The following is a 25,243-nucleotide window of genomic DNA, read 5'->3' as shown; positions in this document are numbered from 1 at the left end:
AACTGGTAAAGCATGTAAAGCACTCTGATACCTTTGGGTCGAGTTTGCGCTGTATGAAACTGCAACAAAAATAAAATAGTTATACATGCTTGAGCCTCATGCCTGCTGTCAAATTCCTCCAATTTGTCACAAGACTGATATGGACGAGGGTGACCCAGAATCAGACATTACCAACTCAAAATCAAGCTCTAGTCAAGCTTTGAGATTTTTCTTTGGCGCAGTAGCGTCCTCAGCACTATATCCAGGGAACAAGTCCTAAAAAAAGAAGTGGGGGGACGCTGTCACCGGAAGTGACGAGAAGTGGGGGGACGCTGTCACCGGAAGTGACGTCACAACAGGAATCTCATGGGTATTCATATGCCTTTAGATGAAAGGTGGTCTGCACCCTACCTCGCGGAGGCTGCGTTTCATCCCCCCGCAGTGAATGCAGGTAGACAGACGTTCTGAATAAGCTCTGATCTCGCTCCAGAGAGGCCAAAGAGTGAAGTCCAGCTTTTGGGCAGGGGGGACGGCATCCACCCGTTAAAACCTGGTAAAATAAGTGGGGGGACGCCGTCCACCCGCGTGGTACCCCGACTCGAGCCCTGACTATATCATACATACCAACCCTCCCGATTCAGGCAGGGGACTCCCTATTTCAAGGCTAGTCTCCCGCTTCCCGATTCCTACATGCAGAAACCCGAATCCGCGGCGGGGTTCAGATGGGCTGGTCTTGTGTAACTCGAATTATGCACTGCCAGTAGCCTGCTCCTGTAGGCCAGTGCACCACATTTTTTGTTATGCTTTCTCTGCCTGCCATCGCAATTTCTCTGTGCTCCTGGCAGGTATGGAAAAAACGTATATTTGAATTTCTGACATACGATCCTGCAGCAGCACACTTGCAAGTCCCATACACGCCAATAGACGCGATGCAGGCCGCAAAATGGGAGAAATACATTCTCCCGATTATTTTTTAAAAATCTCCCACTTTTCTCTTCCAAAATGTTGGCATGTATGCTATATTATGGGGACAAATGTTGCCAACACTGTACGATTTGGCCTTTAGATGTAGTTCTATTTGTGCTTGTTCATTGTCATTTCATATTTATATTTCACATTTCTAAGAAAATTGTAGGTGATCATGGATCAAAATCACTCACATATTTTATTTTACCCTTGTTTCTGTGCCTCTTGCTTTGCTTGAATTTACACCTCTGTGTTTTACTTGAAGGCCAAGGTCAGAAAGGACATTAAGCTCTGGAGAACACCTCAACCTATCCCAGGATGCACCAGCGAGGCACACATCAGCAGGCGCTAAACCTCTTCCCACCCCAGGAGGTGACGTTCTACGAGTGTGGACGCGACCTCTTCACCTTTGTCACGGTGGCCTCCTCCCACATCATGCGCACCCTCCAGAAACCCAAGAAGAGCCGCCCCACCAAGAGGAAAGTCAACCACCGCCGCTTCTTGCAAAACCAAATCTGCAGGTAAGGAGGGAGGAGTCTTCGGTGTATTCGGTGAAATCAGGGCTGGCCTAAAAAGCGCAGAGGTGGGGTCCTGGCGTCGAATGTGCACACCAGTGATAGTATGTGAAATGTAATGCTTCAGTATGGTCTGTTTTAGACCTGGATGAAGGGAACATTTGTGGTGCCGCAAATCCACACAGAGCAGCTAAAATCTTGATGGAGTATATCCTTTCCTGCACAGAACTTTTTGAGCTGGAAAAGTGCCCTTAATAGAGTGCAAATAACACACTGCGCTGCTTTGCACTACTTTGTGATAGGGAGACAAACTGTCCGTAATTTTCATGGACTGTCTGTAAATTTGCCCTAAAGTCCATTGTCTGTGACTAATGTCGTAACAGACAGCATTTGTCTGTCATTTTTACCTTTCAGCTAAAGTGCAAACGTTAATTTCCACAATTGAGATTCCCCAGCGTAAGTGCAAGGGAAGGAATCACCTGCGCTGCATTCTGGAGGGAGGGGCAGGCGGCTACAAAGAAATCTTCGTCAGGGTGTCTGCTTCCCCAAAGAAATGCAGATGTGAGCCATTGGTTAATTGGCAAATGTAAAGGCTGCTTGGGATTGATGGAATCATTTGAAGCTGCCTGATGACAAGATATTTTCTTTTTGCGAGGTACTTTAAGGGTGTCCCAAGCTGAGCTATGGAGTGCATGCTTTTTATGAACAGTTATAAAAAATGTTTGCACTAGGTATATTCTGAACATTACTAAAATCTATGCTATTGAAGAACTTTTTATCTTTAACCTACATTTATATGTTTATTTAGTGGCAGCCCATATTATGCTGTGTATAATGCACGTTTAAAATAATGACTTAAACGTTCATAGTGCTTTCAGGAACCTCCTGGCACTAAAAATACACAAGACGCTTTTCCCAGCTGCACCAAACAGGATTCAATTCTGTGAGCCTCTGGTTGCACACATATACATCTGTAGTGATCGCATTAACCAATAGAGGTTTCATAACATAAAATATGATCAAAGTGCTTTCATACGCATTAATGAAAAAAAAAGAGTTTTGGTGAAGTAAAACATTTGTCTAAGAACACACAATTTAAGCAGGGAAGCCACAATTTATCCCGGTTTCCAAGCACTTTGAAATATGTGAGTTCTGAATACCAGTTGTATAAAACTTAATTGTATTTGATTTAATAGACTTTAATGTGATGTATTCACGTCAATGCTTCACATGTTAAAGAAATACACTCCTCTTGAATTATATCATATTTTACATGATGTTTGTTATATGATTTACGCAGCAAACATATCATGGCTTGGCTTGTGCACATGCTCTAAGTTCCAAGCCAGACCCTTGGCTCTGCACTCCTTGTTAATTTGTTGGCTCCCCATCTCAAAGGTATTCAATGCAGCTGTTGAAGTGCATTAAAAAAAAGTATGGATACTGCCTGGGGGCGAAGTCGGTAAGCGCAGAGACGTAATCAGCCGCGGTCAGTAGTAGGAGTAACTGCAGGGCGGTGACGTGGGGAGGGGGAGGGGCAGGGTGGGGGTTAGTAAACTATGGATTACGGAGGTTTACAGGTAAGTTAACATATAAATTAATAAAACGAATTTCGTTGCGTGCACTGCATCGCATTTGGGGATGCAGTGCATGCAACGAAATTCGTTTTATTAATTTATAGGTTAACTTACCTGTAAACCTCCGTAATCCATAGTTTACTACCTCCCACCCTGCCCCTCCCCTTCCCCACGTCACCGCCCTGCAGTTACTCCTACTACCGACCGCGACTGGACGTAATCAAAGGCATAGCTAAAAAGAGCAAAATATTATTAACTATTTTGTTGATCTCTCACTGTCAGGTGACTGACTACATATAAAATAACGCACTGAAAAATAAATAAACGTTAAACTTATCATTGGGAAAAACAATATTTTAATCCACTGCTGATGACGTCACATATTACATCACTCATGACATGGTCAGTGGCATCACTCATGATATCACTGATGACATCATCCTTGTGATAGAGTGGCGGTCGCGCGAGTTATAGTTATCTGAACTAACTATAACGGGGGAATTTCATTGGTTTTTTACGAGTGAAATATCCACCTAACTATAACATGTGTGAAACCTATGGTTTTTTAAGTGAATTTGCAAGGTTTTTTAAATGCTAATTCCTAACTATAACGTGTGTGAAACCTATGGTTTTTTCAATGAATTTGTACGGTTTTTTAAATGCTAAGTCATGTATGTATTATTATTATTTTTATATATTTATTTTACAATAAACTACGTATTACATTTTTTTTTTTTATGGTTTCTCACCGTGCGCGCACGGTGCGCGAACCCCCGCGATTTAAAAAAAAAAAAATTAAAATGTTTTTTTCTGCCTTCGGGGTCCTTCAGGGACCCCCTGACAAAGGCTAGGGGGTCAGGAACTCTCTACCCTGCCCCCTTTTCACGTTCGCCACCTTCCTTTTTCACTCTCGCACTGAAAACAAACAAAATGGCGTCCGACACTTCCTGATTTCGACCGATTCGAATGTTGACTGACATGTAACCACCAATCATAATTACGCTCGCACACGTTAGGGTGCGCGCACGGTGCGCGCACGGTGCACGCACGGTGCGCGGCTATAGATATGTATGTGCTTTTAACTGCAATTTTCTCAGGAACTACTGAACAGATTGACACCATATATCCAAAAGACACATGCCTGACCTGAGGACTACCTCTCTGCCACATTTCAAGTAATTCTGTTCAGCCGTTCGGGCTGTTCCTTCGACTAAAGGTCCTATGGGAAAATGCATGGGGAAAACGTGTTTTGGGACCCCCTTTTTTCTCGGCCCCCGCTTGACGATTCCCCCCGAGACTTTCAGGGTAGGAGCTGAGCGGAGCGCCCCATTAGTTTTGAGAATTTCGCGAAGATTCGTCAACCGGCGCCAAAGTTATTCAAAATAGAATTTTGGGATTTCCTATGGAAACACGGTCCTAACTAAATCCCGGTTTCCAAGTTTAACTTGGTACAAATCAGCTAGGAAATGGGTATTTGTCTTTTCTTACATTAAGGGCTTGGTTTTTACTTCTTTGTGAATTTTTCTGAAGTTTTTATATAGCATGAACTCGACTCAAAAGTATTGGAGCACTTTACGCGAGCACCACTTTCATTGCCCACAGTCACATTCATATTTGGTAGGCACGGGGAGTTTAAGTGGTTCACCCAGAATCACAGGATTTTGAGCCCTTGCAGAGACTCGAACCTGGTTCCCTAGTTCAAAGGTCAGCCGCCCTGTCCCTAATGCTTCATCCTGGGTTGAGGCAGAAGTCACATGAAAGCTCAGCTCGTTATGGGATTGAGGTTCCTCAAGGTGAGCCAGAGCCAGGCTTCTGGCTCAAGCCTGGCTCAAGCTTTCAGTGGCTCGCTCACCTCTAGAGTAGCTATATAATGTCTAAAACGCCTGTGATATTAGCAGATGGTGTCCTGTGTTCCCGTACCGTCATTAGGAACCTTTGTTTTATATATTGTGTCAGATTAGCCTGTGATCTGTATTTATTTAACACAGTACTATTCATTTTACAGTGTTGTACAAAAGCACTGTCTTCGGGTCCTAAAGGGGAATGAGAAAAATAAAGGAATCCAATCAGAGGTTTAAGTGCCCTATATGTGACCGGTAACCCTGGGTTCAAATGCCAGATTTCCGGCATGGATACATTTTGTGATGTTAGTCAATTCAATTTACTTCATGTGTCTAATTTACTTGATACATTTGAGAGCACTTTCAAGTAGTTCAGTTTAAGATGGACTGTGTACAAAAAACACACTTGTATGTTTTATTAGCTCCTGGTGTTGTTAAGAGCAGGGTTGGGCAAATCTGGATGGGGTAATGCCCTCGACACCGTGCTCGAGGGCATTAATTTAAGGTTGAACAAGGACATAATGTCCTACTTGAATGTAGCATACCTAGAGGCAATCACATAAAGACCATAGTGAATAAATAGTGTTATGCAGAAAATAGTAAATAAATGCACTGATAAAGTAGTGGGTATGGCCTCTACTTGGATGTGTCTGTAAAACTGACCTTTTGTCCTACGTTTTTGTCCAGAATTTTGCCCCCTTTGCCCTGAATTTTGACCCTGTGCCCTGAATTTTTTACAGTCCTGTCCAGAATTTGCCTTCATGTCAGGTGGTCACCCTACTTTGAGACAAGGTGGCATTCTGTTGGTGACGGGTATTAGAGTATTCCAGCGCTACCACCCATGAATTTTGCCGTAAATTCAGACCTGGCTTTGCATCAAAAAACAGCTCCTCCTTGAGACAGGTGTTAAGTAGGAAAAAATCTTGATTTCTCCGAACACTTCACACATTGCATGTGTGCTGCCCTGTACAGCATACATCCAATGTGTGAATTCTTTCCAAAGTTTGCCTAAGCACGGGCTAGTGTACTAGAAGGCTACCTTCCAGCACCAAACCTACTCTGGGTATCACGCACACACCTTTGCACCTGTGCAGGGTGGCAGGGGGCCTGTTTGTGCTCCAGGGCAGGGGAAGAGTACAGCAGTGCCATATCCCAAAGGTTTGAATAGATAAAGGCCCCTTTTCTTGCCTGAAAATGAACCTAGCTGCCTGCAGAACCATGGATATTTAGTGTGCAGTAGAGTAGATTTGTCACAAAGGATTGCACCAACTACGAAGCTCTCTATGCAATGTAATTCTGTATATTTATGTCAGAAAAGGTAAACATCCGATCCACCAAGGACAGTAACTTGATTTACAAATAATCCTATCCTTAAACTGTACACAGGGCAATACCCGGAGATTATCATTGCATGTCTTTCCTGGAACCAAGCAAGATTTGGATGAAAAGTGCCACTGAATCACAGGTGGTCACTTCTGCACAGCTTGGGGAACAGACTGCTCCTGAGAAACCTACAAATTTAAATAAGCCAAACTTGTGCACTAAGTATTCATGCACTTTAAATATTTATACAAAGTGGGCACTAAGAGTTTATGCAATAAATAGCTAGTTTTTACTTTTTAACAGCAGTTATTTCATAGAAGACATATAAAAGTTTGTCATAACTTTCTACTATCCTATCCATATTTGCTTCTGAAACTGTAACAATCTTTACAGCTGTTTATAGCATTGTCTGGTAAATGGATAGTCAAAACAATTTACCACCATTTCCGAAATGTTAATAGCGCATTAGAGTTATTGGTATTTTAAAAATAAAAGTTGCCATTCACTTATAAACAGTTACATATATAATTCATCATTTTCTACCAGTCAATCCAGGGCCGGCTTTAGGGCAGTGCGACTGGTGCGGTTGCACTGGGCGCTGACCTGTGGAGGGGGCGCTGTTACCTCAGTGGGGCACTGTGCTTGGCAATATCTTATGGTAGGAGAAATGAGGGGCACTTTTGCAGGTGGTAGTGAGAGAATCCGAGAAGGCGGTCATGGGACGTGGGGTGCCAAAAGTGATTGTTGCACCGGGCGCCACCAGCGCTAAAGTCAATTACAGCTTTTCTATTCCAAAACTTAAAAATAAAAGTAGCCTGTTTTTTTATTGGATAGATTTTTTATGTTTATTTACTCAACATTTTAATTTAAATTATCTTTGATTTATGCATTGCATGTATCTTTATTTAAAAAAAAATATGTGGTCTACATGCGCCTATAGTGATTACGTTTGCCATGTAAGTGTATAAAATAGATTGAATGCAGACCCTTGGCCCTAAAACATATACTCCTCAGTGAAAGTCATTCCCCGAAATTAGGACTTTTACCACAGTTTGGCGAGCCACAATCACCCTGCATTAGAGACCACTGCAATATGCAGACCCTTCTTAGACAGGGGCTGCCTACCAGTCTGACAGCGACTAGACAAGTGACCGCAAGACATTTACCCTGAGACAGGAAGACGATACGAAAATATTGAGACAGAAACTGCAACAGGGCCCTGCGAGCCTCTTGCTCTCTGGTTTAGTTAGTGACCATTATTAATGTGCAGGGGATGTTGTACTCTCAGATATCTCTAAGGAAAAAATTGATCTGTATGCAAATGTGCGATTGTTTGGTAGTGACGGGGCAGTGTTTCCTTAGTAAAGTAGGTGAAAAGTCTATTTCAGTTTTCCACTTACTTTGTTGGAATAAATTAAAAGGATTGCAGTACTTATCGTAGAAAAATAAAGAAAACCTCCTTAGGAAATTATGCTAGTGACAAATATTGTAAATTAATTAACTTACCCTTACATTTGAAATAAATGTCTGACTGTGAGGGATTTCACAGAGCCCTTCAGCAGTTCTTCTGGGATGTTGTGACTGTTGTTGTTTTAACAGGAGCATACCTGGAATTTAGTTGTGAATTTGCATGAACTAAAATATCCCTCTCTATTAGTTCATCCTCTGGCTGGTATCACAAAATCATCAAACTACAAATGACTTTGAGGATATTTGGTGGCTGATAGTGAAATTGTAGGCATTGTTTTCCATGTGGGTCTTTGAGGACATCTGTTGGGTTTCAGTGGTATTGCAGTCTTTCTTTTTTATGCAATAGGTATTGCTATACAAGTGAAGTAACTGAGAGCGTCATTGGTCCTTTCAGTTGCTTTTAGTTTTTGGATCTTAGCAGTAATGCACTCTCGATTGAGGGTATATATTGTACATTATTTCACATATAATATATAGAGCAAGGAATATGTTTTATAATAGTATGTTAAGAACAGGAAGTTGTCGAGGTCTTTTAAGTTTGCTGCTTGACTGCCCAAGGAGAATGTGCCACCCTGCGCAGAATAGTTCACGTGAACGTTGTCAAGTGAATCCTTACGACAGTTTCAATTAGGGGGGAAAACCCCACAAAGGGCAAGAACCTACTTGGTAATCATATTTCTTGATTGAAGATAAAGATTAATGCAGAAGTAAATAGCAAGACACCAATCTATTTCTGACGTTAGGGAAGAGGAAATAACTAGGCAGACACACCACAGGAAATTCCCACTACAGGGAGAACAATAAGGGATAAAAATAGTAGCAAGAGGGTGATAAACGCAATGAAAAATAAGGAAACAAATACATTGTGACGCTCCCATCACTTGCAAATGCCTGTTTTTTATACGATTCACACATTATTTATGGCTCAAACAGGAACTAATAGGCAAAAAGACTCAATTTCATCTTGGATTGGAAACCTCAGGCAGCATTCCCTCTTCAGCCTGCCATCATGGAAAGGGCTGTTTTTAAGGCTTTTCCATAAGCCTTTCCTGTGGCATATGACATTGGCTTAACACGCAAAGAAGCAGCGGAGGAGCATAGCCCCACTGCTCTGCGAGCAGTTTAAAAAGGAAAACTAAAATTATAGGGGCATATCAACAACAACCGGCGATAATTATCTCTAAGCGCACTTAGCGCTAGGATAATTATCGCCGGCTAGCGTGAATTTTTATCGCTGAGATAGCGTGCTATTAGCAACGCTTATCTCAATAGCGATAAAAATCCTCATGCTAACAGGCTAACGTGAGATTATCGCTGGAAACCCAGCGATAATCTCACATTACCTTGTTGATAGGGACAGGCAAACTTAGCCATGATATCCTCCTCCCATAAGATATCATGGCTAAGTCAGAAAAATACCAGACGTAAAAAAGCAGCATTAACCGCGGTTAGCGCTGCTTTTTTTGTCTCTAACAGGGTTAGCGATATTCTTGATAATAGGAGAAATGTCGCTTAGCGACATTTCTCCTATTATTTTACTCTGGAACGCCCCCTTTGCATCTCATTAGAGATGCAAGGGGAAGCGTAGAGTAAAAGGGTGCTAACATGCGAATTTGCATGTTAGCACCCTGTTATTGATAGGGCGCTAGTTTTATCTCTGCTTTTTTGGCTTTTAAAGCCAAAAAAGCAGAGATAAAGCCCTTGTTGATATGCCCCATAATAACCAATGTTATCATTTTAGTTTTCTGTTCCTGCTTAGGTACGGGGTGACCAGAGCAGGTGCCAGGGGTAGGAATGCTGAGCACACTCTTAAGAGCGCATAACGGTTTGGCAGCCATCTTGGGCCGGCCAAACAACCATGCGCACTTAGCATGTACTCACCCGGCTGTAATGCACAGCCTGGGCGGAGAAAATGCACAAATTCCCAGGTCCTCTCTGAGCGCCAGTGCTCAGACCAATCACAACACTGCTTTAAGGCAGCGCCGTGATTGGCTAGGGGAGTGTGGGAACCTGTATGCTTCCTGCTTCCTGCTGTCAACCAAGGAGCCGAAGAGGACTGAGACGCGGTGGACGGCGGGCCTGCAGGTAAGTGTTTAAAAAAACAAAACATTTACCCTCCCCCCTCCCCTGCCCCGCAGCCCCTGTTAAGTAGCGGCTGCCACTGCAAAGAAGAAGCCCAAGTTTGACAGCATAGGCCAAGCGCAGCACTCCATAGCACTGTTACCACACTTCCCTTCTGATACTCTGCACCGATTGACGAAACACCCCTCCAGAACAACGTGGAAACGCCAGCACGGTCCTGGCTGGGAGGATGCAAGCCATGCCCTGAGCACAGTCTCCTACAACACACTTCCTGACTGTGGTATTACATCATATTCTCCTTGATACTCGCATGTTCTGGTAAGCTCAGGCATAGATACAACATAGTATATTCCCAATGTTAATAAGCAATACATTGATAAACTATAACAAAAATAATATTACAAGTTGAAAATATATGCATTAAAATAAAATGCAAATTTAAAGTCAAAACAGTTATCAGATACTCCAACAATTTGAGACTGGTTAGATGAAAGGGGGGTACTCATTACTTTCATACCTGTTTATTTCCAGGCTCAATTTAAAAAAAAAATCAAAAACATTGTAATATTTTGAAATTGATGGTAAAATTCACTTATAATTAAACATATAAAAAAATGTGTAAGCTATTAGTACCCAGTTTTTAAAAATGTATAAATAATTTATATGTTCAACAAAAGGAAGGAGAGTGAAAGGTGGGCTATTTTTAACGAGGTCCTACACATAGGCCCTAAGTAACTGTGTCAACGAGAGATGTGTAGTTCCTGCAGGACAGGAAGTCTGCAGGGAATAAAGTATTCCAATTCAGACTTCAACCTAATGAAAGAAAGTGCACAAGGGAAGGGAATCCCTTCAGGGTGGAACTAAAACCCTCACACACCCAGCAAGCTAGGTGTCATGCTTCATCATCTGGGTTCTGCTCCTCGTCGGGTCGGCGGTGCAATACCCGACGGGCACCCATACAGGGGCTCTTTGTCGGAGATCTTTTGTTCCCTGCCGTATGGTGCGTGCGTGTGAGGGCCCGGGAGTGTAGATGTAGGTGATTAAAAAGGTTGGTTGATCTGAAATTGAAGTTTATTGGCTCAGTCGACCACCTAGTTAAAAAGGGGGGGTGAGTGGCGTAAAAGCTATATGTGCTCACAACGGATGAGTGGCTAGCTACGCTCAACTCTTATGGTCAACATGTTTCGCGCACATTGAGTCAGGAGGATCTCGCGGCGCTTCGTCAGGACCTTTAGTGAAGTGAAGTGTGCTCGAATAAAACTATCTACAGTGGGGTGAGAAAAGCAAGGGTGAGAACAAAAATGTTGGTCAACCCTTAATAGGCGCCCCTACCTTACGTATTTGATTTAAGAGGGGGTCACCAATTTATGTTAAAAAGAGCTCCTCATCAGGTGCATGGCGCGTCCACAGGGGGAGAAACACATTCGTTCCTGCACAGATATCCCCTGGAGGTTATTTAACCTGCCCGCGTCGCCGAACCCGGAAGCTTCCGGCGACGCGGGCAGGTTAAATAACCTCCAGGGGATATCTGTGCAGGAACGAATGTGTTTCTCCCCCTGTGGACGCGCCATGCACCTGATGAGGAGCTCTTTTTAACATAAATTGGTGACCCCCTCTTAAATCAAATACGTAAGGTAGGGGCGCCTATTAAGGGTTGACCAACATTTTTGTTCTCACCCTTGCTTTTCTCACCCCACTGTAGATAGTTTTATTCGAGCACACTTCACTTCACTAAAGGTCCTGACGAAGCGCCGCGAGATCCTCCTGACTCAATGTGCGCGAAACATGTTGACCATAAGAGTTGAGCGTAGCTAGCCACTCATCCGTTGTGAGCACATATAGCTTTTACGCCACTCACCCCCCCTTTTTAACTAGGTGGTCGACTGAGCCAATAAACTTCAATTTCAGATCAACCAACCTTTTTAATCACCTACATCTACACTCCCGGGCCCTCACACGCACGCACCATACGGCAGGGAACAAAAGATCTCCGACAAAGAGCCCCTGTATGGGTGCCCGTCGGGTATTGCACCGCCGACCCGACGAGGAGCAGAACCCAGATGATGAAGCATGACACCTAGCTTGCTGGGTGTGTGAGGGTTTTAGTTCCACCCTGAAGGGATTCCCTTCCCTTGTGCACTTTCTTTCATTAGGTTGAAGTCTGAATTGGAATACTTTATTCCCTGCAGACTTCCTGTCCTGCAGGAACTACACATCTCTCGTTGACACAGTTAAATAATTTATATAACATATACGCACGTTAGTTTTGATATAAAATTGTTATGTAAATGTCTTCTTTTCTATTTTTAGTTCTGGCTTTACAGCCCAGCTGTTTGCTGACCTATTGAACCAATTCTTTAAAATCTATATAATTGGGCTTTAGCTCACTTCAGGCTATTTGTCTGTTTGGCGCTTGCTTTTTAATGCATAAGAGATTATTTGGCATCTCAAAAGTACACTGAACCATCACATCAAAGCCTTTGTTCTACATGCCTTTGATTAAGAAAGCAATCCTTTTTTTAGTTTTAAATACAGCAGGACTTTTTTTAAATGTTTTAGTCAGAACTCACATTTTACCTACTGTGGGCGCTCCATATACTTAAATAAAAAAAATAGTACTGGCAGAGTCAGTAAGTCTGATGCAAACACAGGCATACACACATGCTGTTACCATCCTTTGTCATATTAAAGTGAGATTAACTGGCTTTGCCAATGAAAGCTTTAACAAAAGCAACATTCCATATTTCATAGAGTTTGCAATGTTTAAGCCACTGTTTCATGACTTGTGTAGAAAAAAATGTATCGCAATTTTTTTCACCCATTGTTTGGTGGCAAATTGTGTGAAAAAATCTCAAATGGCTATCCAGCTGCTCGTCATGGTTATCGATAAAAATGATATTTGTGAGCCCAGTTGATGCCATTTGTGCAAAAGGATCGTTGCTTATTCAGACGATATTTGAGATCTGCACATCTGATGCTACTTTCCCACACATCATCTATTTCTGTGGTTAAATACACATGAATTATGGGAACGAGTGTCTTGTTTAAGATAGAAAATATGAAGATTTTCAACAAGCTGATATTCCGGTGGAAAAGATTGTTCCTTACTCAGTCCTAGAGGTTCTCACAGTACATTATTCTATGGCAAGCTAACGTTGGCTCAGGGTAAATCCACGTAGATCTAGCTGCGGATGGTCATGCATATAAACAAATGTGGAGAGACTTGTGCAGCAAGTCGTTTTTCATGTAGGCAAATGAATGTCACTGATTGGCATCATACAGAGGGTACCTCAGCTCGTGCCATGCTTTGTGACAATTACTCTCTTGTTTAGGTTACATCCAGATACATCTTGCAGAGGGGTGCCCTGTTTTTGAACCACAATGTGACTAATATGTCCCTTTTTCATCGAGGCTTTCACCACCGTGCAGGAGTGTGAAGAAGGCCTGTTTACTGCAATGATAATTGTTTCTTACGTTATGCAAAATTCACAAGAGTCATGTCAAATAATGCCAAGGTTATGAATGGCGTTCATGATTTGTGACTCAAGTTATTTACATTGAAAACGAATGGACACATTCAGCGTGACATTTGATGACAAATCTTGTTAGGCCCAGGTTAACTATGAGGGTATTAAATAGAGGCTGACGTGTATAACTAACAGTGTGGAGGCTGAGAGCCTGGCTGATCTCCATCAGAGGGGAATAGTTACTTATTCAGACATAACTCGTTAGACATCTCACTGGATGTGGCACATTTGCTATCACACGTCTTGTTCAGCTCAGGCTAAATCATTTGCAGCATTTATAGCAGCTGTCATGCTATAGGTTTGATAAAGTATGACAAATGCCTGGTGCAAAGGAGGGCCTGAATCTGGGGAATGATTCTAATTGAAACGCATGCTTTGAGCCTATTTCTGAAGAAAAGATGACAGGAGATATTTCTGCAGCCAGAAAAGAGAAGGATCGGCCACCAGAGCACCTGGTAGAATACAAGGTTTGACAATCAAGATGGCAGAAGCAGAGCACAGAAGACGGGTAGGATGGCAGAAGGTGAATTTGTGCCTCAGATGTAAAGGCCCTGTGTTAGAGAGTGTGCAATGGACAAGGCAGATGGACTTTAAAATTGGGCGCTTCTGCATCGGTCGCCAATGAAAATGTTTGGGATGGGACGATGCAGAGGCAAGAAATGGGAATTTCAAGATAAGAGGGCTTGCAGAGTTTTGAATCATCTGCAACCACTGGTGGAAATAAGGAGACATGCCAAGAGAAAAGGAGTAGCTATGGTCCATGTGAGAGGTGATCGAAACCTTCACTACGGTCTTATGAGAAGAATCAGGGAGGAAGGGAATCACTTTCCTGAGCATCGTGAGCAATGTAAATCCAAGAGCAGCAACTTGACTATGTTGAAAAGAGGATGACAGATTGTGATTGGGCAGAAAGAGTAAGAACCGGGGCGGAGGCCAGCTTAGAGGGCCACTAATCAGATGACCAAATGGATGCTTTGGTACCAAAAATCAGAACCTCCAATGAGTTGAGTTTAATTTACAGGCACACAGGAGCAGACGTACAGCTCAATGGGATTTTGATCTCAAATGGATATAATGATTTGAGTGTCATCAGCCTATGACATGATTTCAAGGGGAGTGGTGCACATGTTAAACAAACTAGGATTAAGAGATGAGCCTTGGGGAACTCCACAATTAATAGGTACAGCCGAGGAACAAAAAGGAGGAAGAAAAGTATTGAAATCTTGGTGATAGAAAAAAAGCGGAACCACTTAAGAGCAGACTGACAAATTACAAGATTAAAGGGACTGGAAAAGAGAATAGAGTGGGAAACAGTATTGAAGGCAGCAGACAAGTCCAGGAGGACCAAGCACGAGAGCCATCTTGGTCCAAGATCATTCTGAGATCATCAGAGACTGGCAATAAGAAGTTTCAGTGCTGCGAGAGGGGCGAAAGCCTGATTTAACAGGATCAAGCAGAGTACGATGAAAGGAAACAAGAGTGTAGACAGTTGACAACCCTGTCCAGAAGCTTCAGAGGTAGAGATAGTAATTACTCAAAACCGTAGAATCAGCCGAAGGTTTCTTCAAGAGAGGGACAAATAGGGCATGTTTGCATTCGCAAGGGACTGTTGCTGATCTTAGAGATGAACTGCATCGATCAGGAACAACAGGCTATCTGATGTCAGGGGCTGATGAGAGAACAGATGAAGGGCATGTATCTAGACGGTAGTCGGCTTTGGACAATTGGACATAGGAGTGAGTTTTGAAACAGAGGGTCCTTTAGAGGCAGCAGTGGAAAAGTCAAAACAAGTCAGGGACTCTATAGTAGGTTGGGTGGCAAATCCAGATTGGATCCTTACAATTTTGTCTTGAGAAAAAATGTTAAAGATTCGAACATAGTTCCTGAGTAGGACTAATAGAGTTCAGTGGCTGCTGTCATATAAGAAGGGTGGTGAGGTGGAAGGGAAAAAAATAAAAGTTATAAATAAATGTAAAAAAAATAATTACACTTACCTTCAATCCTGGTGCAACATCCTGCTTGCTCGGGTCTTCACCAGGCACGCAGACAGGCTCCAACGCGAGACCAGGAACCTGCAGTAACCAATCCTGGAGCTGCTTTCAGGCAGCATGAAATAAGCGCCCGGAGTGGAGGGAGCTGCCTCCTTCGGCGCGCCCGTTGACACTGGAGCCCTATGCTGCCAGATTGCCTGATACTCTCAGATTTTGGGACAGATCAATCCTCTGGCTCCAGTCTCCACACAAGTCTATGGGCCATGACAATATTTACTGGCTATTGAGACTCACAGTTGATTTGAACATACCTTCTACACTACCAGTTCATTATGAAGAGGACAAAGCCAATTCCTCTACGTATCAGCTGAATATCCATAGTATGAGCCCTGCTGAATTCTGCTGTTACAGTTACGGCACCAGGCGAAAAACACATGTTGGCAAGTGGCAAGTTGAAGTACAAGGACAAAAATGGAGATTTGCAATCAAATAAAGAACTGTTGACACCACGACATCAACACTAGAATTTTTTGAGTGCTTGGAGAACTCTTGCTAATGAAGCCCAGCTTTCCTTTTTTGGCCTGAACCTTAAATTTTGTGGCTGTTTTCCGCATTATGTGTGAATCTCACACCTTGGATCATGGTGCCCCCCAGTGGGTTTGAGTCTCATACTGTTGAGCTTAGATACTTCTAGTGGGTGTGAGTGTAACACTTTGATCCCTATGTACGAAGGTATTTTGCAATTCATAACAGTACGAATTGCAATTTTGGACTGTAAAAACATGCAACATTTCGGAAGTACTTAAGGCATTTGTGGTAGTGCAGTAGAAAAAGGCACTTGGTGTGTGGGGGGTCCCTGCATGTGCCCCCAGGGCCACTGAACAGTGGCCTACGGGGACCCTGCTTGGAGACCCCAAAGTCCCGTTGCGTCTATCTTTTCTTGGCAAGGGACTGCCATGAAAAAGCAGTCGGAAAGCGGCATCCTAATCCCTACTGCGGTGCCTTTTCAGACACTTCCTCCATTGTAGGGATAGAAGTCTGACCGCCGCCCCGACGGGATCTTGGATCCTGTCGGAGGCGGCATCCCAACTCCACGACCTCTGCACTCCGACTGCTGGTACTGTGATCCAGTGGTCTAACCGATGCCCAGGATGTCGGGCGGTACGCCATCGATGGCCTGTAGGTGGCAGACCGCCCACCATCATAATGACCCCCTTTAAGTGAAAAGGACAACTTTTGTTCTTCATGTTTCAAGTGTTTGAGGAGTGAATCTTGAACTCTGGTATCACTGGTAGCACTGTTGTGTTCATACTGAGCAGATGCTGTTACTCAAATCCTGTACCCAGCACCAAACATGACTTTTTTGTACCCCAAAATCTTGTATTCTGATTCCTCTCTACCTCAAACTGCCACTGAAACCTTGCCATCCGAGAGAGACGTGGTCTATTATGCAGGGTATAGAGCTCTCCAATCAGCCACTTCTTTGCTACAAGCATGCAGCATTTGAGGCCAGCACTGGTATTGTTGGCACCATGTTAAAGAAGAGGCAGCCCTCTGAGAAGTAAGGCACACAATGAAGGGTTATCTGCAGTCATCATCCTTTGACCTCTGTACGTATCCGTCCATAAGTGTACATCCTGGCCCCTCTGCCCACCCAGCGACCCATTGTGCACATCCTGTACAGTCCCCCTCCTCAGCCAGCGTTTCCTATCCTTCCTGAACTCTAAACAATACAACCCCAGCATCCTCCCATTCCTTGCCCCACATTACCAGCTCGATGCCTCCCTTATCCTGACCCATCTTCCCTTCCCATTACATATCTTTACCCACATGTCTAGATCATGAAACCCTCCACATCCTAACAGTATGTCGTCTCCATGCCTTTACATTCTGGCACTTGTAGGCCTGCATTTTGAATAGTCCATGCAAACTACAAGGGACATAATTGCATGCTCAACCAATCATGGGCCTTTCTGGCAGAAGGGTCTCTCGAAATCATTTACACAGGTGAAAGCGAGGTGCCACTGGCAATGGCGTGGAGTCTGTACACTCACATACTAATACCCCTCATTTAGCATATTAGAGTTCACTTACAAAGCCGCACTTAATGCACTGACAAATTTTACTTTTTAAAAATGTATTTTTATGGATTGCCATTATACTTTGCACCTCGTGTTTTTTCCCCTTCAAAATCAAGTAAAACGGCTTAAATTAAACAATCACCGGCAAAGCAAATAGGTCTCGCCTATGAGAGTTTTACTGGCTTTGCCAATGTGTTTTTGACCAAGCTGTACAACATTTTTACAAAAGGATTATTATATAATATAATAATATTGTAATATGAATGCAGGATAACTTTTTCATGGCATGATATGAAATGGTATGGTATGGCCTGTCATTGTATGGTATGGTATGACCGGTCATTGTATTGTATAGTATGGTATGGTATAATATGCCTGTCATTGTATAGTATGATACAGTATGGCATGGTATAGTATGACCTGTCATTGTATAGTATGGTATGGTCTGTCATTGTATTTTATGGTATAGCCTGTTATTGTATATGGTATAGTATGGCAGGGTATGGCCTGTCATTGTATAGTATGGTATGGGCCTCTCCGAGCTCCGCCGAGATGTCGCCATTGGGAGTCGGTGTTCCACAGGGTTCTGTGTTGAGCCCGACTCTAACATCTTTATGACACCTTTGGCGGCACTGGTGGAGTCCTCTGGGGCCCGGATCGTATCCTACGCTGATGACACTCAACTGCTTTTCACGTGTGGGAAAGGCCAGGCTTTTGATGGAGAGAACATCCGGGGTTGCTTGGAGTTGGTCTTTGGCTGGTTCCAGCGAAACGGCCTTAAGGCAAACTCCAGTAAATCGGAGGTGCTGTTCTTCGGCTGCTCTCTGGACCCTGATTGGCAGGCCTGGTGGCCATTAGGTATGGATTGCCCTGTCCAGGCATCGTTTGTGGCTAAGAATCTGGGAGTGAAGGTTGACAATAATTTGTCACTGAGCTCACATATTTCTGGCCTGGTGGGTACCTGCTTTGGTATGCTTAAGATGCTCCGGAAGTTCCTGCCTTTACTCTCAGAAGAGCACAGAAAGATCACTGTGCAAGCCTTGATAGGCTCGAGATTGGACTATGCGAACGTCCTTTATGTAGGTCTTCCGGAATATCTGGTCCAGCGGCTGCAGGTTGTGCAGAACTCCGCGGCCCGGGCCATCTTTGGCCTTCATAGGCGAGCGAGAGCTTCGGGTCTGGTGCGATCGCTTCATTGGTTACCTATCCGGAAGCGGATTATGTTTAAAGCACTGACCCTGGCGCATAAAGCGCTATTTGGCACCGGAGCGAGGTATCTACAGCAGAGATTGTCTTTCTATCGCCCAGTTAGATCTCTGCGGTCGGAATCTTCGTTTCTCGCGGTGGTTCCTCGGGTGAGGAAGGCCCGCACTGGGGGTCGCTCTTTTAGTTTGAGGGCCCCTCAGTTGTGGAACTCTCTGCCTTTGGACCTACGGTCCTCTTCTTCTCTCCTTCTGTTTAGGAAGAGCCTCAAGACGTGGCTTTTTAACCTGTAGGGTGTCTTTGTCTTTTTTTGTCTTTTTTTCTTTAGTCTGTTTTTATGTTTTCGGTTTTACTGAGCTGCCTCGATAAAGCGCCGGGACACTCCACGGAGTAGCTGTGCGCTATAGAAATAAAAGTTTAACATAACATAACATATTGTATGTCCTGCCGTGGTAAGGTATAGTATGGTATGGTATGGTCTGTCATTCTATAGTATGGTATTCTATGGCCTGCCATGGTATGGTATGATATGGTACGGTATGGTATGGTATGGGACTGTATGGTATGGTATGATATGCTATTGTATTGCCTGTCATTGTATAGTATGGTATGTTATGCCTGTCACTGTATGCTTTGGGATGGTATGGGATGGCATGAACCTTCATTGTATAGTATAGTATGGTCTGTCATTGTATGGTATGGTATGACCTGCATTGTATAGTATATTATGTTATGCCTGTCATTGTATGGTACGGTATGGTATTGTATGGTATGGTCTGCCATTGTATGGTATAAAATGCTATTGTATGTATATGATGGTAAAGGATGGCATGCCCTTTTATTGTATATTACGGTGTAGTATGGTTTTAAATGGTATGGCCTGTCATTGTATGGTATGGTATGATTTGTCATTTTATAGTATGGTATGGTTTGGCCAGTCATTGTACAGTAAGGCATTGTATGTCCTGGCATTGAACAGTATGGTAAGGTCTGTCATTGTATGGTATGGTATGTCATTATATTTTATAATATGGTCTGTCATTGTATAGTATGGTATAGCTTGCCATTGTACAATATGTTATGCTATGGTGTGGATGTCACTTTATGTTATGCCTGGCATTGTATGGTATAGTATGGTATGGTCTGTCCTAGTTTAATATTATATTGCATGGCCTATCATTGAATGGCACGGTATGCCTGTCATTGTATAATATGCCACGGTATGGCCTGTCATGCATGTTATTGTATAGTATGGTATGGAATGCAATGGCATGGTATGGCCTGAGTAATAGAGTGAGGTTGGTGACTCACTCTGAGGAGGAAGCCCACGGTTACAGGGTCAGACTGGGGCCAGTCAGTAGTACATTTTATGGTGCACCCCCCGCCATCTCTTAACACTCACGGAATGGCCGACCCCCTAGGAGGTCTCGCACTCTAAGGCATCCTGGGGATCTGCCAGCGATGCCCGTCCGCTCCCTGGTCACTGTTTAAAATACCTGGTTCTCTGAAGAAATAACGACCAGTACCGACGAGACTACGAGGACTTTCTGAGAAAAAAGTCCAACTTGCCTTCATTCAAAGCTTATGTTTGTTCTGAGTATGGAAAAGAAAAAATAATTTCGATCATAAATGCTGTAGGGAGAATAAAAACAATTTCTTCATTACAAATTTTACTTTTTAAAATATAAATCTCCATATCCCACTTCCCAACCTTGTCAAATTGTTCTTTATTTTCTTCTTAACTATGATATTTTGTCCTCTAACCACATTGCTATATGCCCATGTAATCTAAATACCACTTCCCTTCCGGTTTATAAAAAAAGTCTGCTTTTTATGCCGAATTACGTCGCTTTTAGTCTTACAAAGATAGCATGGAAAGCCAGCAAGGACACTTGCCTGTAGCTGTAACTCACACAATATCCATTTATATTTATTATTAGTGTGTGGAATGAGACATATTGACTGGAGAGATTTTTTTCAATAGCCAGTGCTTAATTTGTATAAAAAAAAAAAAAGTACGCGCTAGGACCACTGCAGCTTGCAGCTCCATTGCCCCTGCTAGGGCTGCCAATGACACCATCAACGCAAATAACATCTCACTCCTACATGTGTGTCAATTCAGGCCTAATATACATTAAAAATGACTAATGCTTGCCATCCAAGATATTATTATAGCTTTGGGTGGTAGGTGTTAGTCATTTTAATGTGAATTGAATTATTAAACAACTGTTGTTATGCTCGTTACAAAATTAGATGAACAGCACCACCAAGATTTTCGTGTCCGTAAGACTGCAGCGCAGACTGTCCTAATAAAACAGGTGCCAAACCGAATTCAGCAGCGTTTCTCAGGTTAGAGACAATTGTGGTCTGTCTCCCCTGAAAAACTATTTTGTGTTCTTCTCAATTTGGAAATTTTCCATGTCTTTCTCTCATCTGTAACTGGCCCCTTCATGCTACACAGTGTGCTCCTCATTAGGGTGCGCTAGCAGATAATACACAGCATTATGGATGGGTAATAGTGAATAATGGAGCTGTTTTATATGCAGCGGTTAAGAGTGACATCAACCAAGTCTACCTGGTGATGGTAAGGAAATCAGATGAAGAGAAATCAAGGAGACGTTCACGGTCTATGCTAATATGCATAAATGTTCTAGTGAATATATACTGTATATATCCCCAGCTGGAAAGCTGTCTTCTACGTTTGTCTGTCTGGGTTGTTGGGGATGAGGCCTCTCCAGCCCTAAGAGCAACTCACTCTCACCAAGCTAATCAGTCTATTGTTTGTATTTATTGAGGTTCTTTGTACTTTTATGGTCTTATATAGACCAAATAAAGTTATTTTTGACTTGACTTGAGTCTAACCAAGCTCATGGGTGGTTTTCCTGTGTCCCATATGGACAGGTGCGATGTCTTGTCTGGTTCCATCTCTGTCAAACTGTCTCTATACCTAAATTTCTCTCGAGCCATCCATGTTTCTTAGAGTGTATCTAACTGTTTCCATCTGTCACTGTATTACTAACATTTTATCTTCTCCTCTCTGTGGTGCCACCAGTAGTGGGCAGCCAAGAGCCCCGTACTGCAGCTTGGAGACGCAGATATTGCTCTTTTGCTGGAGGTTGGAACCTCTGCACGCAAAAATTAATTGATTGTGACGCAGAGAATCCTTGGACCCTTCCTGACTGCCCCCTGTCCCGCTTGGTGTCCATCTCACACCCTTTCACTTCTTCCACAATTTTTCCTCACTTTTTATATTAATCCTCCTATTTTTCCTCTTCCCTTCTGTGTAATTAGTCACCATCTCTCCCTGCCCGAGATAAGCATTTCACTGGTTGGTGGAGAATGCTCTGGCCCTGTAAAAATGTTCACACGGTAGTGATTCGCCACTGAGAGCACATTGCTATAAGAAAGATCACACTTCTAATGCTGTCAACTTTGCAACACTACGTGAATGAATGAATGTATAGTTATGAAGCACAAAATTGTCGCCCAAAGGCAACATCATGCTTGGACTACATCCCATAGGGTTCTGCCCGTCAGAGGATATCTTGTTAGAATTAAAATAAAACTCTTTCTACATTCTAATTTCATCTCCCATTTTCTTGCAGGAAGTATGCAGATATAGAGGCTGCCACCCAACAGCTTGCAACCACCATATTTTCTCAGAATGCTGAGACAAACAAAAGACCATTGACTTGTGAGACCCTGGGACAACCTTGCTCAACAAGCACCAACGTCACCAGCTCAACTCCTGTGGAAAAGGAGCACAGCCAGGGTTCCCAAGCTGGCGTCAGTAGTCCTCCGAAGCAATCCATGGATCATGAAAACAGTACTTTCCTGGGCGTGGCTGAGGCCTTCTGCATCTCCGATCCAGGGTCTGCCATAGGCGTCACCATAGACAACCTTGCATATGGACCAGATGAGGTGAACACAGTCGAGAACCTTTTTGATGATATTATACACTCATCAGAGATGGTTCCTTCAGCCTGCGCATTATTCTCCCCAATGAATCAGTGTTTGTCAGGGATTACCCAGAATGCACTGCAGCAGGAAGTTCCAGGACTGACAGAGGAAGAGGGCGGCTTTGTCGTCTGTGAGAAGAACATGATTGCTTGGATGCCAGAAGTTTGTGATATCAGCATTTTCCAGCTGCCAGATGACCCCCCACTGTGTTGTGTGATGGACAAGGCTTCCAAGTGTGGCATATCTCAGCATTCTGTGAATGCAACTTGCACAACGCCACCACCCTGTTCCCTTCTACCTGGTCAGGTGATGGACCCTTACGCTTTGCCCATCAGTGGGGAATCTTACACCCAGGACACATGCAGAACTACATCTTACCAAGAGCAGAACACGGAGCCCTCCCTTTCGGAACTGAGCCCTTCGCACCACCGAAGAAATGACTGCTGCCTCCAGACCGACAGCTTTCCATGGCAGTCTTGTGTGCACTCTCCAGATCTAGCACAAATGGATGAGTTCTTCTCCACCCAAAACAGCGACCTAACACTGAACCAAGATCTTCAAAGCGGATTCGCAGAAATCCGTAACAAGTTTGCTAGCGACAGTTTCTTGTGTAGTGAATACCCTGAATTACAAAGTTCCACCAGGTCAGCAATTTCTAATCCACTACTTTATGACAATTACATTTCAGTGAAATCCTGGTAATAATGTGAAATGGTAATAAAGGTCTCATCTGTTGTAAGAGTAGAAGAACAGAAGGACACTCAAAAGATGCAAAGACTCAGCGGCCATTCAACTCCTTATTTCTTTCCAGCATTACCCCATACAGCACTTTATGTTGAATTAAATTCTGCATGTATGTTTGATTTTAATAACCTGCTAGTGATTAAAAGATGTCCATGAAGCAAAGCCCTAACGTCCCTTTAGCATATATGAGATGCATTTTTACCTGGGAGGTAGTCTCACAGGGTATGGAACTAACTCCAGGGGCCCCTAAAATCAATCTAAGTGTAGACACGGAAGCTAACATAATGAAATGAAAAACAAACCTCTCACAAACTGGTGGTTTACTTTTCCTGACTTCTCGGCAGGCGAGCATGGATAAGTGCACTCCATTATGGGAACTGTAGTATTACTATAGCCTTAGAGCCCGCTGTAGCAGGCTTTACCGGCCATTAAAGGCTTAGTCCAGCGTTAAAGGCCCGAGTTGAAGGTCTTAGATGAGTGTTCTGTTAATAAAAGCTTGTTCTATTATCTCACAGCAAGGCCCACCTGTACTTCAGAGAGTGCAAAGGCACAGATCTCAAAGTCACTTCAGTAGGAAAGTTCCATATCATGGTGTTTCAGAAAACTAGAGCGGGAAACACACAAAACATGAGCAAATGGAATAATTTGTTTCTCGACACGACTATGATTATTTCTTAATTGTATATGCTTTGCAAAGAAGCACTATTCTGTAAAGTTTTGCCAAACTTTTAACTTTTTGAGACACTGTAAAATTATGGAAATGCAGTAAGGAGCAGAATTCAGAAAACATTGGCAGTGGATATAAGGGAATAGGACAGTTTTAGCTGCCATAAGTGATTTAAGAAGGTTTAGCCACAAAACACATTTGCCCTTTCCACAAATGTAAAACAATGTGCACTACATTTACAGCTTTCTAGAAGGGTAGGAAGATACCTCCCGATTAAAGCCAGAAAGACCAAGGGTGTCTAAGAAACGTACTGGCGTCGCATGGAGGTGTGAGGGCATCTTGTGCTGACAAGTGCTTTAACTCTCATCCTCACTTGTGCAGGGTGTCAGTCTGGCTAGCGTCTAAGCCATAACCTGACCCAACTGTTAGAGCGTGTTGAGGCGCGAACACCTGCTCAAAATGCCTGGCTGCCTTTAGCGTCCTAGCAGGAGAGGCGGAATGTGGGCCTTTTAAAGGCTGTGTAATTTCTGGTCAGCTTGCCACCCTTCAGTGCTCTGCAGAAAGTGGCCCTTAGGGGCCACCCGGGTTATTTACAACCACCTGATATGCCTTCCCAAGTAATGAAGAGTCGGTCAGACAGTAGAGAATACAAACAGGTTTTTATTAGCAATGCTCTGCAGAGGAGTCCAATCTGACCTGCACCCTAAGATGTCTGCCGAGGGACTGACCCCCCCAACAGCCCACAAAAATCATTCCTCCCAGAAGCCTCCAACCACACCCACAGTGGAAAGTTACCAGCCTGGGCCGAAAATGAACAAAGGAGGCACAGAATGATGGGCCTGCCAGGTGGGTACATGCTATCTGTAACTCAAGGTTACCACGCTGAGTTTCAGCATCTCCTAACGTGGGAGAAGAATTACACACTCGGGTAGGTATGCGAGGGCAGAATGGTTTATTCAATAGTAAGTCGGGAAGCAGCCTTGAACAGCGGCGAAAATAATAACGAAATACAGTGTTCTGCTGAGGCGTGCAATACGAAAATGAGGCCTAGTTCAAGCACAGACTAGGCAGCCTAATAGAGATTACGAAACACAAAATGGAGTCACACTCGCTTACTAAAGCTTGCACATTACAGGGATAACTCAGTGGGTTGCATAACGTGAATCCAAATGGCATCTATTTAGCCACAAACTGCTAACTTGATATAGCATGAAACGAGTGCATAGCAGGAATGGGTTTTTCAAACCTAACAGACCCTCCTTTTAGCATGGGTGGCAAAATGCTTTATTGAGGCTATCCGGTAGGGTCTTTACACTT

General features: G+C 43.4%; 1 protein-coding gene across 1 annotated transcript; it reads left to right on the top strand.

The window, feature by feature from the left end:
* The first annotated feature begins 1,263 nt into the window (after positions 1-1,263).
* On the top strand, positions 1,264-23,378 carry C7H19orf85 (chromosome 7 C19orf85 homolog). Its single transcript, XM_085614371.1, has 2 exons — positions 1,264-1,466; positions 22,161-23,378. The coding sequence occupies exons 1-2, from the start codon at positions 1,264-1,266 to the stop codon at positions 23,215-23,217; spliced, it is 1,260 nt and encodes a 419-aa protein (XP_085470497.1). The 3' UTR covers positions 23,218-23,378.
* The last annotated feature ends 1,865 nt before the right edge of the window (positions 23,379-25,243 follow it).

This window comes from Triturus cristatus, chromosome 7 (assembly GCF_964204655.1).
Source record: "Triturus cristatus chromosome 7, aTriCri1.1, whole genome shotgun sequence".
In the NCBI taxonomy this organism is placed as follows: domain Eukaryota; kingdom Metazoa; phylum Chordata; class Amphibia; order Caudata; family Salamandridae; genus Triturus; species Triturus cristatus.
The sequence above is the reverse complement of the archived record's forward strand: the minus strand, read 5'-3'. Positions and strand labels throughout refer to the sequence as shown.